The sequence below is a fragment of the Brienomyrus brachyistius genome, chromosome 6, assembly GCF_023856365.1.
Source record: "Brienomyrus brachyistius isolate T26 chromosome 6, BBRACH_0.4, whole genome shotgun sequence".
Taxonomy (NCBI): domain Eukaryota; kingdom Metazoa; phylum Chordata; class Actinopteri; order Osteoglossiformes; family Mormyridae; genus Brienomyrus; species Brienomyrus brachyistius.
The window spans coordinates 11,799,192-11,812,646 of record NC_064538.1 but is presented as its reverse complement, the minus strand read 5'-3'; the positions used below and the strand labels follow the sequence as shown (position 1 = coordinate 11,812,646).

Genomic DNA, 13,455 nt, shown 5'->3' with positions numbered 1-13,455 from the left:
GCCAACAGTATTAAACATGTTACAAACAACAATATTTCAAGTTAAATAATTCATCTGAGAAACGATCCCTGATGAGCTGCAGCCCCATGCCATGAATATGTCTGTGTCACTGACACTGAGCATCCCAGCTAATGCTGTACGGAATGAACAAACAGTCTGACTTCTAGGGGCCCACGGACCACGTGAGCATAACCAGCCTCCTTTCCTGTCCGCGTCTCTCTTTCTTCCTCTCTCACTTTAAAAATGCAGCTCGATCTTTTGACTGCGTATGTGGGAGGGAAAGGTTAGCCATGAATAAAAGCGTGATATTCGATTAGAGAGGAGATATTTGTAAGGTGACAGTGAGGAAGGTGGAAGGAGGAGAGCAGCGGCAGCGACAGACAGCAGGTAAAAATTGGGCTTCCTGATAAACTCTGATACACATCTACAGAAGCTGTGACTGCTGGGCGGTTGGGTTGATTGAAATGTGCTGGACAGAATTTGTCCTGCACATTCTCTACAGGAGAATACTGTTCATTATCATGATACAGACACAGCCAAGGGCACATAAGAAAGTTTGATATGGGGGGGGGACCTAATAACTGAAATGTAAAGGGTTATTTTTTGGGTGGGGGGACAAATTAAGCCAAATTAAATACTGGGGAGTGTATGTCCCCTACGCCAATGGATACATCACAATAAGTAATTGGGTGTTAAGTACATGGATTGGCACTGACTAAATATTAAACTTATTAGTTAAAAAGTTAAAATATTAACTTTCATGGGTGAGATGATTAGCTGTTGGAGATGATCTTGCAAATGTTCTACTCGGGTCAAGTCTTACGGGGCAATTTATTATTTTAACTATTACAAATCAAGGTTTAACTTTTTGACTCTGATAAACCCATCAAAGCTAAGTGACAATTGCAAGCTCGGAAAACAGTCATTTTGGGAGGCAGATGACTAATATATAACTAGGACCAGAGATGGATAGTTCAGGTCCAGAAAATTAAAAACCCAGACCAAGATTTTGTTTCAACCAACCAGCTGCACATAACGAGTTGCCGTCACAGAATACTCAACTGGTCGGTCGAAAGAAAATCTTTATCAGGATTTTTCCTTTATGGACCTGAACTATCCTCCTCTGGTCTTTATAACATATAGAACCATTAACCCGAGTTAGCCACTGTGTTTGATGCCCGTCAGATAAAGAGGCTGTGGCAGCAGTTTCGGAGAAACCGAGCGAGAAGCAGCGAGGAAAACAAGAAGAGGAGAGGAAAGCCAGAGGGTCAGAGAAAGCGAGTGCGGCAGCGCTTAATAATCAGACTGCCTGCTGGGCGTCGCTAATCAAATCAGAGGGAAATTGCAGAAATGCAAGCGGGCCCTTTGATTTGTACATAACAATCATCAATGTAATCAAACCACCTGCAGCAATCACATGATACCTGACTTTTTACTGCAGTGAAAATGACACTTGACAACCAGAAATTACATTCTGTGAGTATCATAAGCACATTAAATATTAATATTATAGCGAGCGTATTATTATGTCATTGTCGGAGAGCAGCGGGTACTGCTAGCATAAATATGGTGTGTCTTGTACGAAGTTGGTTCAAGTGCCATGCAGGATTATTGCTCAACAAGAATTGATTATATAAAGTTCCCTTCACATGTATTAAGTGAAATACATTTGAATTGTTGTTTAAGATCTATACCTAAGCAGTTTGGGCATTGTATTTAAATTAGAAATGAAGTTAGTTGTGGTACGTTGGCGCAGTGGTAAGTGCTACTGCCTCCCACTAAAAAGGTCTTGGGTTCGGTCCCGGGTACTTTCTATGCGGAGTTCCTACGCTCTCCCCGGGGGCTCCGGTTTTATCCTACGGTTCAAAAGCGTGAAGGGCAGGTTGATTCCCCGTGAGTCGGTTCCCGCCTGCGCCCCTTGTTCCCGGGATAGGCTCCAGTCCCCCCCGAGATCCCAGTTTACGATGATGGATGAAATTAGTGTCATTTAGCAGTGTTACACTCCTTAGTTGCAGTGTATTGTGGATCATAATCTTAATAAAAGACCGAAGGTATTTGCGTGTACTTAAGCAGACAAAATTTTTCTTTACACTGCCAAAGTCATACTGCTGCTCCCTATACTGACCGTCACTGGTCAATAAAGAAGAGTGAACGAGAGCAATCAGCCAAGCGGCACAATCTTATTTGGCTGTAAATGGTTAATCATGAACTGCAAGCACACCGATACCTGGAAGGAAACGTTGACACGGAATTAAACACATTTTATATAATAACTTTTTGAGCACAGCTTTGACAGATGCAGCAGTATAGGTTTAAATAAGGACAGCTAATGTCACGCAAGAGTAAAAATTTGAGAGTGAAGACAAAAAAAAAACATTCATCTTTTTATCTCGAATCCACATTGCTTAAACTAGATGAAGAATTTGACTTCACTGCCCCTCAGCTACCAATAATGGACGCTGTTGCATGTGTGTCTATTCTCGGCAGGAGATGGCTCCAATGAAAGGCGCTGGGAATACGGATGGAGATATTACATCAGTATATGAGCTCAAGGAAAAGCTTGGAGAGTAAGTCTGTTCATGATGAGTTACATTAATCTGTTTCTGAGGTTATTTGTCCGAATAAAGAATTCAAGGGTGAAGCAACATTAAGATGTGCATTATTTTAAATTTATTCATTGTAGTCATGTTCTTGCCTCTGCACATTATTGGATTATAAAAAAGAATCGCTCCATTCAAGGGGACGATACTGATAACGTCACAAAGCATGGGATGTGCATGTGTACTGGATGTTCTTGTCATTGTGGATATATCGCTTTAAATATTTTAGTGGCGACAACCAAAAAAACGACGCTGTCATTTTGTTCCTGGACGCTGCGCGTTGCCCTTTGTTACAACCAACGTCTTCATTAATGAAGTTGGTCTCGCTTGAAATGATTATCATGGTGCTGCAGTAGTAAGTAAGGAGCTGCAGCTAATTTACGGAGAACATAAGCAGGGCTTTGCGAGTAAAATGTCAAGTGCGTTCATTAAAACTTTGCCATGTTGGATCTGAAACAACAGTAAAACTATCCATTCAAGTTAATTATAGTGAATAATTTATTCAGGCAATTAGTTATTCAAGGCACTACCAAGTACTTCGTAAAAAATAATAAAATAATTGTTGCGATTAGCTCATCATTGTACCTCAGATAAATGGTATCGTTAAGAAAAATCAAGCCAGCATACATAGCGGTCCCCCGAGACAGTGTGATTACGACTATATTTAATTCCCCTAAAATTGAGCGCAACCTTTATCTTCTTACTCCAAACACTCATTTAACTGAATGCCAAAGCCACACATCTATTAGGCTCCCACAAAGTACTTTCCCCTGGATCACAGGAAAGCTGAAAGCTCTTGTGTTGCTTCTGTTTCAGGGGATCCTTTTCGGAAGTATGGCTGGCTCAGCATCGGCGCTCTCAAAAGCTTGTAGCTGTCAAATGCATCCACAAGAGGGCGGTGGCGGGCAAGGAGGCCATGTTGCAGAATGAGATCGATGTGCTGCGCAAGTCGGTACCCATTTTAGCCGTTTGCTGCACTTCCCATTCATTCACTGTACATGCCACGCCCGTCAAACCTCAAAAGCAGCCTACAGCCTCGTTGCTGACCGCTGACTGACAGCCTAATTGAGCTACTCACAATTATATGACCAGATTTCACGATCAATGAAATATACAATACGAACTACGAACGAAATCTATTCAATATCAACTACAATTGTTTTCTATATCTTTACTCCAAATTAAACAGAACATTGCTCAGACATTTGAAATAAGGGCTACGGGAGACATATTCAGTCATATGCAAATATCTGAATGCCTGTATAAATAATGTTCTTTGTCGTCTTCAATTATAGGATCGATCATGAGAATATCGTCTCCCTGGAAGATACCTTTGACACACCAGCAAAGCTCTACCTGGTGATGACTCTGTGAGTCCGAGTCAAACGCCGTCCGTGTTTGTGGGCAGTCGGTTCACGTTTTATGAGATTGAAATACGGAAAATCTGAAACATAGCTACAATTGGAAAGTAAATTGAGAAACCATCCACAACCTTAACTATAGTTATAATTGGGGATTGGGTGCTGTGTTTTTATTTCAAGATGAAGCAAACTGCCATGTTACATGTGAATGGTAATGTATGTGATTATAAAGAACATTCTGATTCTGCAGTGTAATATAAAATATATATGGACATGTTCAATAGAGATTACTCAAGTGACGTGTAATTTAAGACACGGAGATGAGCAGGTCATTACCGTACATTCACGTGTCCTGTCATGTTTCTAACATGGGAGCATAGCGCCCCCTAGCCCACAAGGGCACCTGTAGCTGATGACCGTATCACTGTGGCAGGGTTACTGGCGGTGAGCTGCTGGACAGGATCCTGGACAGAGGCATCTACACGGAGAAGGACGCCAGCTGTGTTATCCGTCAGGTGCTGGAAGCAGTCAGATACCTGCACAAGCTGGGCATCGTGCACAGGGATCTTAAGGCAAGGTGCCACCTCCTCTCAGGATCACCGCATCCAATTATCGGTGAAGCCGCAGCCTTGGGAAGCGACGCGGCACTCTGTGCCGGGGAAGTGGCTTATGGAAAGTGCTGAGATTTGATGAGGCTGCCATGTTTGATGGCAAACGGGGATGGCAGTTCATCACAGTGTTACGCCGTCAGCCTGCCTCTCTGCTCCGTTGCCGTAGCGACCATCTCACCAAACAGAATAAACAGATCGGTCTAGATCAACTTTGTAATGAGGATGCATGTGGAAGCAAAGATGATATAGCAGTACAGTAGGTTGGTGCAGGTACATCAATGCCCAATGACGATGGTGCAGAATAGTAAATTACTGCTGTTTTTGGGCTACTGCTCTGGTTCCCCTGGAACACATTGTCACGTGTCAGTCACCAAACTGTGTGCTTCCCTACCTCCTTTCAGCCCGAGAACCTGTTATATGACACTCCATTTGAGGGCTCCAAGATTGTCATCAGTGACTTTGGCTTGTCTAAGATGGAAGACCAAGGAGTACTATCCACGGTCTGCGGATCTCCCGGCTACGTGGGTGAGGGGTCCTGATGCCTAATGCTCCTCAAGGTTTCCTCAAGGCTGTTCAGTGTCCTGATAGACTCTGCCGTGCATTTCACATCTGTGCAGCACCAGAGATCCTGCAGCAGAAGAAATATGGGAAGGCCGTGGATCTTTGGGCTGTGGGCGTAATTTCCTACATACTGTGAGTGTTAAACAGCCGCCTAGTCATCGTTTTCCAGCTTCCACTTGAATGCAGAATCCACCGGGCATGTGACAGTCTGCGTGTGGGCACCTTGCATAATGGGGCTTTTTTTCTCTTTCCAGACTGTGTGGGTACCCCCCCTTTTACGATGAGAATGACACGGAGCTCTACAGGCAGATAATGAAGGGCGAATATGAGTTTGACTCACCTTTCTGGGATGATATCTCGCGGTCAGGTGGCTCCATCTTCATTCTTCACAGTCTAAACCTGCCTTGTGTTGTTGTTCTTCATTTTCTTCAGGTGGAATCCAGGAAACCATTTCATGCCATATAATGCATTCTATGGTTGTGTATAATTGTTTGCTGGAATAGATTTTTAGTCTGGAAATGGTGTTGAGGTTCTGCATCATTAAAGTGTTTTATTTCTCCTCTCGATTTCCTCGTTCCCCCCTGCTCCCCTCTCTCTGTTGACCAAGCCAAAGACTTCATATCACACCTACTGCAGGTAGAACCAGAGAAAAGGCTTGACTGTAACCAGGCATTGCAGCACCCTTGGTAAGTCACCCCTTCAGGTCACTACGTTTCACTCTCTCTGTGGCTCGTACCTTAATGCTGGGAAGGTGTCAGGGGTAACTTTGTCTTAATCATTCATCCATATTATTGAAATGCATATGGTACTTTTAATGAACATTAATGTATGTTTTTGATAAATGGCATCATGGAGGGGGGCGGCATGGTGGTGCAGAGGTTAGCACTGTTGCCTCACACCTCTGGGACCCAGGTTTGAGTCTCCACCTGGGTCACATGTGTGTGGAGTTTGCATGTTCTCCCCATGTCGTCGTGGGGTTTCCTCCGGGTACTCTGGTTTCCCCCACAGTCCAAAAACATGCTGAGGCTAATTGGACTTGCTAAATTGCTCGTAGGTGTGCATGTGTGAGTGAATGGTGTGTGAGTGTGCCCTGCGATGGGCTGGCCCCCCATCCTGGGTTGTTCCCTGCCTCATGCCCATTGCTTCCAGGATAGGCTCCAGACCCCCCATGTTTGTGTGTGCGTGTGTGGATTATGTTTAGTTTACATTGTGGGGACCAAATATCTCCCACAATGTAATAAAAATCTGTTTTTTGACATTGTGGGGACCATTTTTCAAGTTCACATAAAGATGTGAGCATTTTAGAAATTGCAGGTATTCTTTTAGACAACCAAACTGCACAGGACCAATCAAAGGTTTGGACGCACCTACTGAAAATCATTTGTTTTTCAACAAGATAAAGGTGATGTAAGTATTGTGAACAAGCAAGGAGATGGAGAGCTGTGACAGATGAACTGCCCCCACAATCCCCCAAACTAAATCCTAAACAGCTGCCAAGAGTCCGCATTGCTGTCAGTGGAGAAAGGGGGGGGGGGTGGTGCTATATTCAAGTCTAAAATTTGAGAAAATGTTGAGAGTACACTGTGCTTATAAACACTAAAAACACAAAATGTGGTATAATCATTGTTCTTCTGTTCACCACAATGCTGAGGGTTGCACAGGCAGCTCGGACCCCCTGGCAGCAAACAGGCACCATGAAGCTGAGGTGGAACTTGGGAACGGGCACCAACCAATCAGAGAGCCCACATACAATGAGGGGGGGGGGGCATGCAAAGCTCAGACTCTCAGGGCGGGGGGGAGGGATTCAAACACCCGGCCCTGCAGGTGCGGGACGACAGTGCTACCCGCAAAACCTGCAAGATGGATGCATGCATTTCCTTTCATTACCATTTTTAGTCCTGTTTACACATTATCAAGTTCATTGATACATTGTGACAAATACTGCATCATTTATTATAAGGTAAATAATGCATGCAAGGGTACTGGTATTTATCAGTGATGTTTTGCATGGTTGTGGCAGTAATGTACTGCACAGCAGTGCTTGGTTGGGGGTTTAAATCCCATCTCTACTCGGTGTATGGGGTTTTGCATACTCTTGTTGTGTTTCTCCCTCAGGTCAAAGTTGGGTGAACTGGCATCTCTGAATCACCTGTATTGCTTCATTGCATGTAGCCTGTAGTGGACTGGTGCCCCATTCAGAGGAAGCCACAGCTTCGGGGTCCCTTTATCACCTCACCCAGCTTCGGGGCCCCTTTATCACCTCACCCAGCTTCGGGGCCCCTTTATCACCTCACCCAGCTTCGGGGCCCCTTTATCACCTCACCGAGCTTCGGGGCCCCTTTATCACCTCACCGAGCTTCGGGGCCCCTTTATCACCTCACCCAGCTTCGGGGTCCCTTTATCACCTCACCCAGCTTCGGGGGCCCCTTTATCACCTCACCCAGCTTCGGGGTCCCTTTATCACCTCACCCAGCTTCGGGGCCCCTTTATCACCTCACCGAGCTTCGGGGCCCCTTTATCACCTCACCGAGCTTCGGGGTCCCTTTATCACCTCACCGAGCTTCGGGGCCCCTTTATCACCTCACCCAGCTTCGGGGCCCCTTTATCACCTCACCCAGCTTCGGGGCCCCTTTATCACCTCACCGAGCTTCGGGGCCCCTTTATCACCTCACCGAGCTTCGGGGCCCCTTTATGACCTCACCGAGCTTCGGGGCCCCTTTATCACCTCACAGAGCTTCGGGGCCCCTTTATCACCTCACCCAGCTTCGGGGCCCCTTTATCACCTCACCCAGCTTCGGGGTCCCTTTATCACCTCACCGAGCTTCGGGGCCCCGTTATGACCTCACCGAGCTTCGGGGCCCCTTTATCACCTCACCCAGCTTCGGGGTCCCTTTATCACCTCACCCAGTTTTGGGGCCCCTTTATCACCTCACCGAGCTTCGGGGCCCCTTTATCACCTCACCGAGCTTCGGGGCCCCTTTATGACCTCACCGAGCTTCGGGGCCCCTTTATGACCTCACCCAGCTTCGGGGCCCCGTTATGACAGAGACAGTAAATCCTAACATCTTAGCTGAGACTGTAAAACAATGTACAGGCAGACTCAGCTATACACTCTGTTTTTAATCTTTGCAGTCCCACAGTCTGCACCTCCAGGTATTCCTGTCCACTGAATGCTGAATTGGTCTAATATTGATTTTCATTATCAAAAGAATTACTTCTCGAAAATGATATTTCCTATTATAAGAGCAAATAGAAATGCTCAAATGAATCCGGATTAAGAAAATTACCTTTTGTGCTTTGGCAGAATTGTCATATTTCAGAAACACAAAGCAAAGGTACTATAAGCATTAATTAACTGTCGCTGAATGGGAGTACAATTCCCTCTTAATTAAATGAGTCATCAGTCTCAATTTCATCATTTCATCTATTTCATCATAACTGTTCTGTTACATCAGTCTAAGACAGGCCGCCTCCATAAAATAACAAGTTACAGCATTATTACTTGTTATTACTGCAAAGTGAAGGATGCCCTACAATTTGTTCTTAAATAATCACATCTGGTGACATGGGATGAACCTTTCAGAGAATTGCATTACCAGCTGTGTGTGGGCCTGTTGTGTGTTCGCTAAACGAGGGAGCCTTAAAGTGCTTACAGTGAGTTATATACCCACAGGCTGAGGTCAGTGTATATTACTCATGTTTTTGCAGTGGCCTCAGCAGAGTACTTATATTAGGCCTAGCAAAGCAATGCTGAGCTCAGGACATTAAGGAGGCTGGGCACAGACCCTTCTGCTCCCATTGCCGTGACGGGGATGTGCTCTTCTGGCAGGATATCCGGTGGCACTGCTCTGGAAAGAAACATCCACAGCACAGTTAGTGCACAGATCCAGAAGACCTTCGCCAAGAACCAGTGGAAGGTGAGATCATTTTCCTGAGAAAGGGAAAAGGGAAAAAAATCATAGTGTTCACGGTTTGTGCACTGTGTATCTTTATGTTCACTGGTGTACACTGTGGCGTGCGTATCTTTGTGTTCACGGGCGTACACTGCGGTGTGCGTATCTTTGTGTTCACGGGCATAGCTTTGTGTTCACCGGTGTACACTGTGGCGTGCGTATCTTTGTGTTCACGGGCATACACTGCGGTGTGCGTATCTTTGTGTTCACGAGCGTACACTGCAGCGTGTGTAGCTTTGTGTTCACCGGTGAACACTGCGGCGTGCGTATCTTTGTGTTCATGGGCGTACACTGCGGTGTGTAGCTTTGTGTTCACTGGTATACACTGTGGTGTGCGTATCTTTGTGTTCACTGGCGTACACTGCGGCATGCGTATCTTTGTGTTCACGGGCGTACACTGTGGCGTGCATATCTTTGTGTTCACGGGCGTACACTGCGGCGTGCGTATCTTTGTATTCACGGGCGTACACTGCGGCGTGCGTATCTTTGTGTTCACTGGCGTACACTGCGGCATGCGTATCTTTGTGTTCACGGGCGTACACTGTGGCGTGCATATCTTTGTGTTCACGGGCGTACACTGCGGCGTGCGTATCTTTGTATTCACGGGCGTACACTGCGGCGTGCGTATCTTTGTGTTCACGGGCGTACACTGCGGCGTGCGTATCTTTGTGTTCACGGGCGTACACTGCGGCGTGCGTATCTTTGTGTTCACGGGCGTACACTGCGGCGTGTGTAGCTTTGTGTTCACCGGTGTACACTGCAATGTGTGTAGCTTTGTTTTCACGGGCGTAAACTGCGGCGTGTGTAGCTTTGTGTTCACCGGTGTACACTGCGGCCTGCGCATCTTTGTGTTCACCGGTGTACACTGCAGTGTGCGTATCTTTGTGTTCATGAGCGTACACTGCGGTGTGCGTAACTTTGTGTTCACTGGTTTACACTGCGGCGTGCGTAACTTTATGTTCACCGGTGTACACTGCGGAGTGTGTAGCTTTGTGTTCACGGGCGTAAACTGCGGCGTGCATAGCTTTGTGTTCACGGGCATACACTGCGGCGTGCGTATGTTTGTGTTCACCGGTGTACACTGCGGAGTGCGTAGCTTTGTGTTCACCGGTGTACACTGCGGCGTGCGTAGCTTTGTGTTCACGGGCATACACTGCGGCATGCGTATCTTTGTGTTCACGGGCATAGCTTTGTGTTCACCGGTGCACACTGCGGTGTGCGTATCTTTGTGTTCACGGGCGTACACTGCGGCGTGCGTATCTTTGTGTTCACGGGCATACACTGCGCCATGCGTATCTTTGTGTTCACGAGCGTGCACTGCGGCATGTGTAGCTTTGTGTTCACCGGTATACACTGAGGCGTGCGTATCTTTGTGTTCACCGGTGTACACTGCGGCGTGTGTATCTTTGTGTTCACTGGCGTACACTGCGGTGTGCGTATCTTTGTGTTCACGGGCGTAAACTGCGGCGTGCGTATCTTTATGTTCACCGGTGTACACTGCGGAGTGTGTAGCTTTGTGTTCACGGGCGTACACTGCGGCGTGCGTATCTTTGTGTTCACGGGCATAGCTTTGTGTTCACTGGTGTACACTGTGGCGTGCGTATCTTTGTGTTCACGGGCGTACACTGCGGCATGCATATCTTTGTGTTCACGGGCATAGCTTTGTGCTCACCGGTGTACACTGTGGCGTGCGTATCTTTGTGTTCACGGGCATACACTGCGGCGTGCGTATCTTTGTGTTCATGAGCGTACACTGCGGTGTGTGTAGCTTTGTGTTCACCGGTGTACACTGTGGCGTGCGTATCTTTGTGTTCACCGGCATATACTGCGGCATGCGTATCTTTGTGTTCACGGGCATAGCTTTGTGTTCACCGGTGTACACTGCGGCGTGTGTAGCTTTGTGTTCACTGGTGAACACTGCGGTGTGCATATCTTTTTGTTCATGGGCGTACACTGTGGTGTGTGTAGCTTTGTGTTCACCGGTGTACATTGCGGCTTTCGTATCTTTGTGTTCACCGGTGTACACTGCGGCGTGCATACCTTTGTGTTCACTGGTGTACACTGCGATGTGCGTATCTTTGTGTTCACGGGCGTACACTGCGGCATGCGTATCTTTGTGTTCATGGGCGTACATTGCGTCGTGCACATCTTTGTGTTCACGGGCGTACACTGCAGTGTGTGTAGCTTTGTGTTCACTGGTGTACACTGCGGCGTGCGTAGCTTTGTGTTCACCTGTGTACACTGCGGAGTGTGTAGCTTTGTATTCACGGGCGTACACTGCGGAGTGCGTAGCTTTGTGTTCACGGGCGTACACTGCGGCATGCGTATCTTTGTGTTCATGGGCGTACATTGCGGCGTGCACATCTTTGTGTTCACGGGCGTACACTGCAGTGTGTGTAGCTTTGTGTTCACTGGTGTACACTGCGGCGTGCGTAGCTTTGTGTTCACCTGTGTACACTGCGGAGTGTGTAGCTTTGTATTCACGGGCGTACACTGCGGAGTGCGTAGCTTTGTGTTCACGGGCGTACACTGCGCCGTGTGTAGCTTTGTGTTTGCTATGAACACAGGAGGTTATTGCCAGGCTCAGTGTCTCTATTTGGGGGGGGGTTTCTTCCAGAGGGCATTGAATGCTACCCTGGTGGTGAAGCACCTCAGTAAGAAAGCCACCCCCACAGAGGAGGAGGACGCAGGCCTGGCTGCAGCTGCTGGAAGGCTGCCGAAACACTGATGAGCAGAGGTTTGCAAAAGGACACGTGTGACGCGGAAACTGCACTGGAGTAAACGTCTGTACGTCTTTCCACAGAAGGTGCATTCGGACCCACGTGGTCCTGAGATTTGGCGAATGCAAGCGAATTATATTGCCTAAATGGATGCGGTGTAGTTAATGTAATTTTAAAAAAGATTACAGATCCATTTCCGATATACAGGATACTGGACTGATATTCGGCTTCTCTTGCTGTTTTTGAGTCATAAATATCACTGTGCATGCAAAACTATAATAGATTAAAGTGTCTGCAGTTGTGTGGGAGGCTGTTTGCATGATTTGTTATGTTATTCCAACAAATAATCTAAGCATCACATGTGTTTATGATTATTTAATCAGATTTGTCTCCTGATTGATAATGAGTGATCTGCCATTAAGTTTTGGCACAAATTATGATACGTAACTTTGGAAGACTGTTTTGATTCTTATTTACGGAGACATAATTAGCGGAGAGATAAACGCTCATTGTTCGTCAGTATCGAACAAGTCACTGGATTCTTTTTCTTTTCATTAGTTTTTTTCATATATTATTTATTTTGGATTCATCCATTCAAAATTTTCTTTAAAATGGACATTATGTGAAATGTATCATATACAGGATGATACTGTTGATGTTCGTATTAAAGCAATAAAATCTGGTTTTACTTGTGAGAAAAAATCGCACAATAATAGATTAAATGTATTTTTCCAGGTACATTTTCTGCATTTTTATATAAAAAAGATCTATGAATATTAAAATGCCCTGCAGTTTTGCAACACAGGCAGCCATGGTGGATTAGCTCTTAAGTATGCCATCAAATGGCTTTTTAAAGACAGAAATTTCAAATAAATTTGTTATGCCGCAGTTTGCATGATGTCATAAAAGCCTTTATAGGGCGAGAGAGGAACGTTTGATCTCAGCATGTGCGATGTTACATAAGTTTAATGTTTATTCATTTACAGGCGTGGCTTATGACCAGCCCACATGTTAAGGTTATTACCATGGAAACATAAGCAAAACATCGAACTCTCAATGTCAAATTTTAATAAATGCTACGTTTCCATTGTTTTTATGAACATATTATTTGTTGAAGATTTTTTTAGCATTTAAAAATACTTTGATGTCTGTCACTAATACATTTAAAGATCCACTCTCATTAAAGGAACACCAATATGGGAAAACAGGTAATATTCATTAACATAAGATATGATCATTAGTACACAGGTACCCTTCAAATTTATAAAGTAATCCTCTTAGCTTGGAACTCGGCATCAAAAATAACACACAAATATCAGTAGCATATTACAGGCTAAAAAAATCTACAAAGAAACGATTTACACCACAGAACAAAGTAGCAATGTTTTTAATTTATTTGCCTCTGAAATGGTGCCTGTTAATTATGTGTGTTTACTTTTGTATTGCTGGTTTTCAGCTGCCAGTAGGGGGCAGAATGCTCCATCAGTTTTTTTTCCTCCCAGTTAGCTGACAGTGGTATAAACGCCTTAGTTTCTAAGCCTTCTCCCCTTCTGTTCATTAATTTATCAGCAGTTCATTGCACCTTATGCAACTGCGAAGCCCCCCGTGTTTCCACTGGCTGTTTTGTTTCTGAGTGCTTGAAGCGTGTA

At 45.6% G+C, this 13,455-nt stretch overlaps 1 protein-coding gene across 5 annotated transcripts; it reads left to right on the top strand.

Moving 5' to 3' along the window:
* Window positions 1–251: 251 nt before the first annotated feature.
* Window positions 252–12,851, top strand: pnck (pregnancy up-regulated nonubiquitous CaM kinase). 5 transcript variants are annotated; one of them, XM_049016725.1, is made up of 12 exons: window positions 252–387; window positions 1,186–1,267; window positions 2,488–2,567; window positions 3,417–3,548; window positions 3,896–3,970; window positions 4,395–4,533; window positions 4,974–5,097; window positions 5,190–5,265; window positions 5,388–5,500; window positions 5,741–5,819; window positions 8,963–9,050; window positions 11,704–12,851. In XM_049016725.1, exons 3-12 carry the CDS (start codon window positions 2,491–2,493, stop codon window positions 11,812–11,814), a joined length of 1,014 nt encoding a protein of 337 aa, XP_048872682.1. In that variant the 5' UTR covers window positions 252–387; window positions 1,186–1,267; window positions 2,488–2,490; the 3' UTR covers window positions 11,815–12,851. The 5 variants fall into 5 exon arrangements, with proteins under 5 accessions (XP_048872682.1, XP_048872681.1, XP_048872684.1 ...); XM_049016724.1 differs by having other exon boundaries at window positions 1,186–1,476; XM_049016727.1 differs by lacking the exon at window positions 1,186–1,267 and having other exon boundaries at window positions 337–387.
* The last annotated feature ends 604 nt before the right edge of the window (window positions 12,852–13,455 follow it).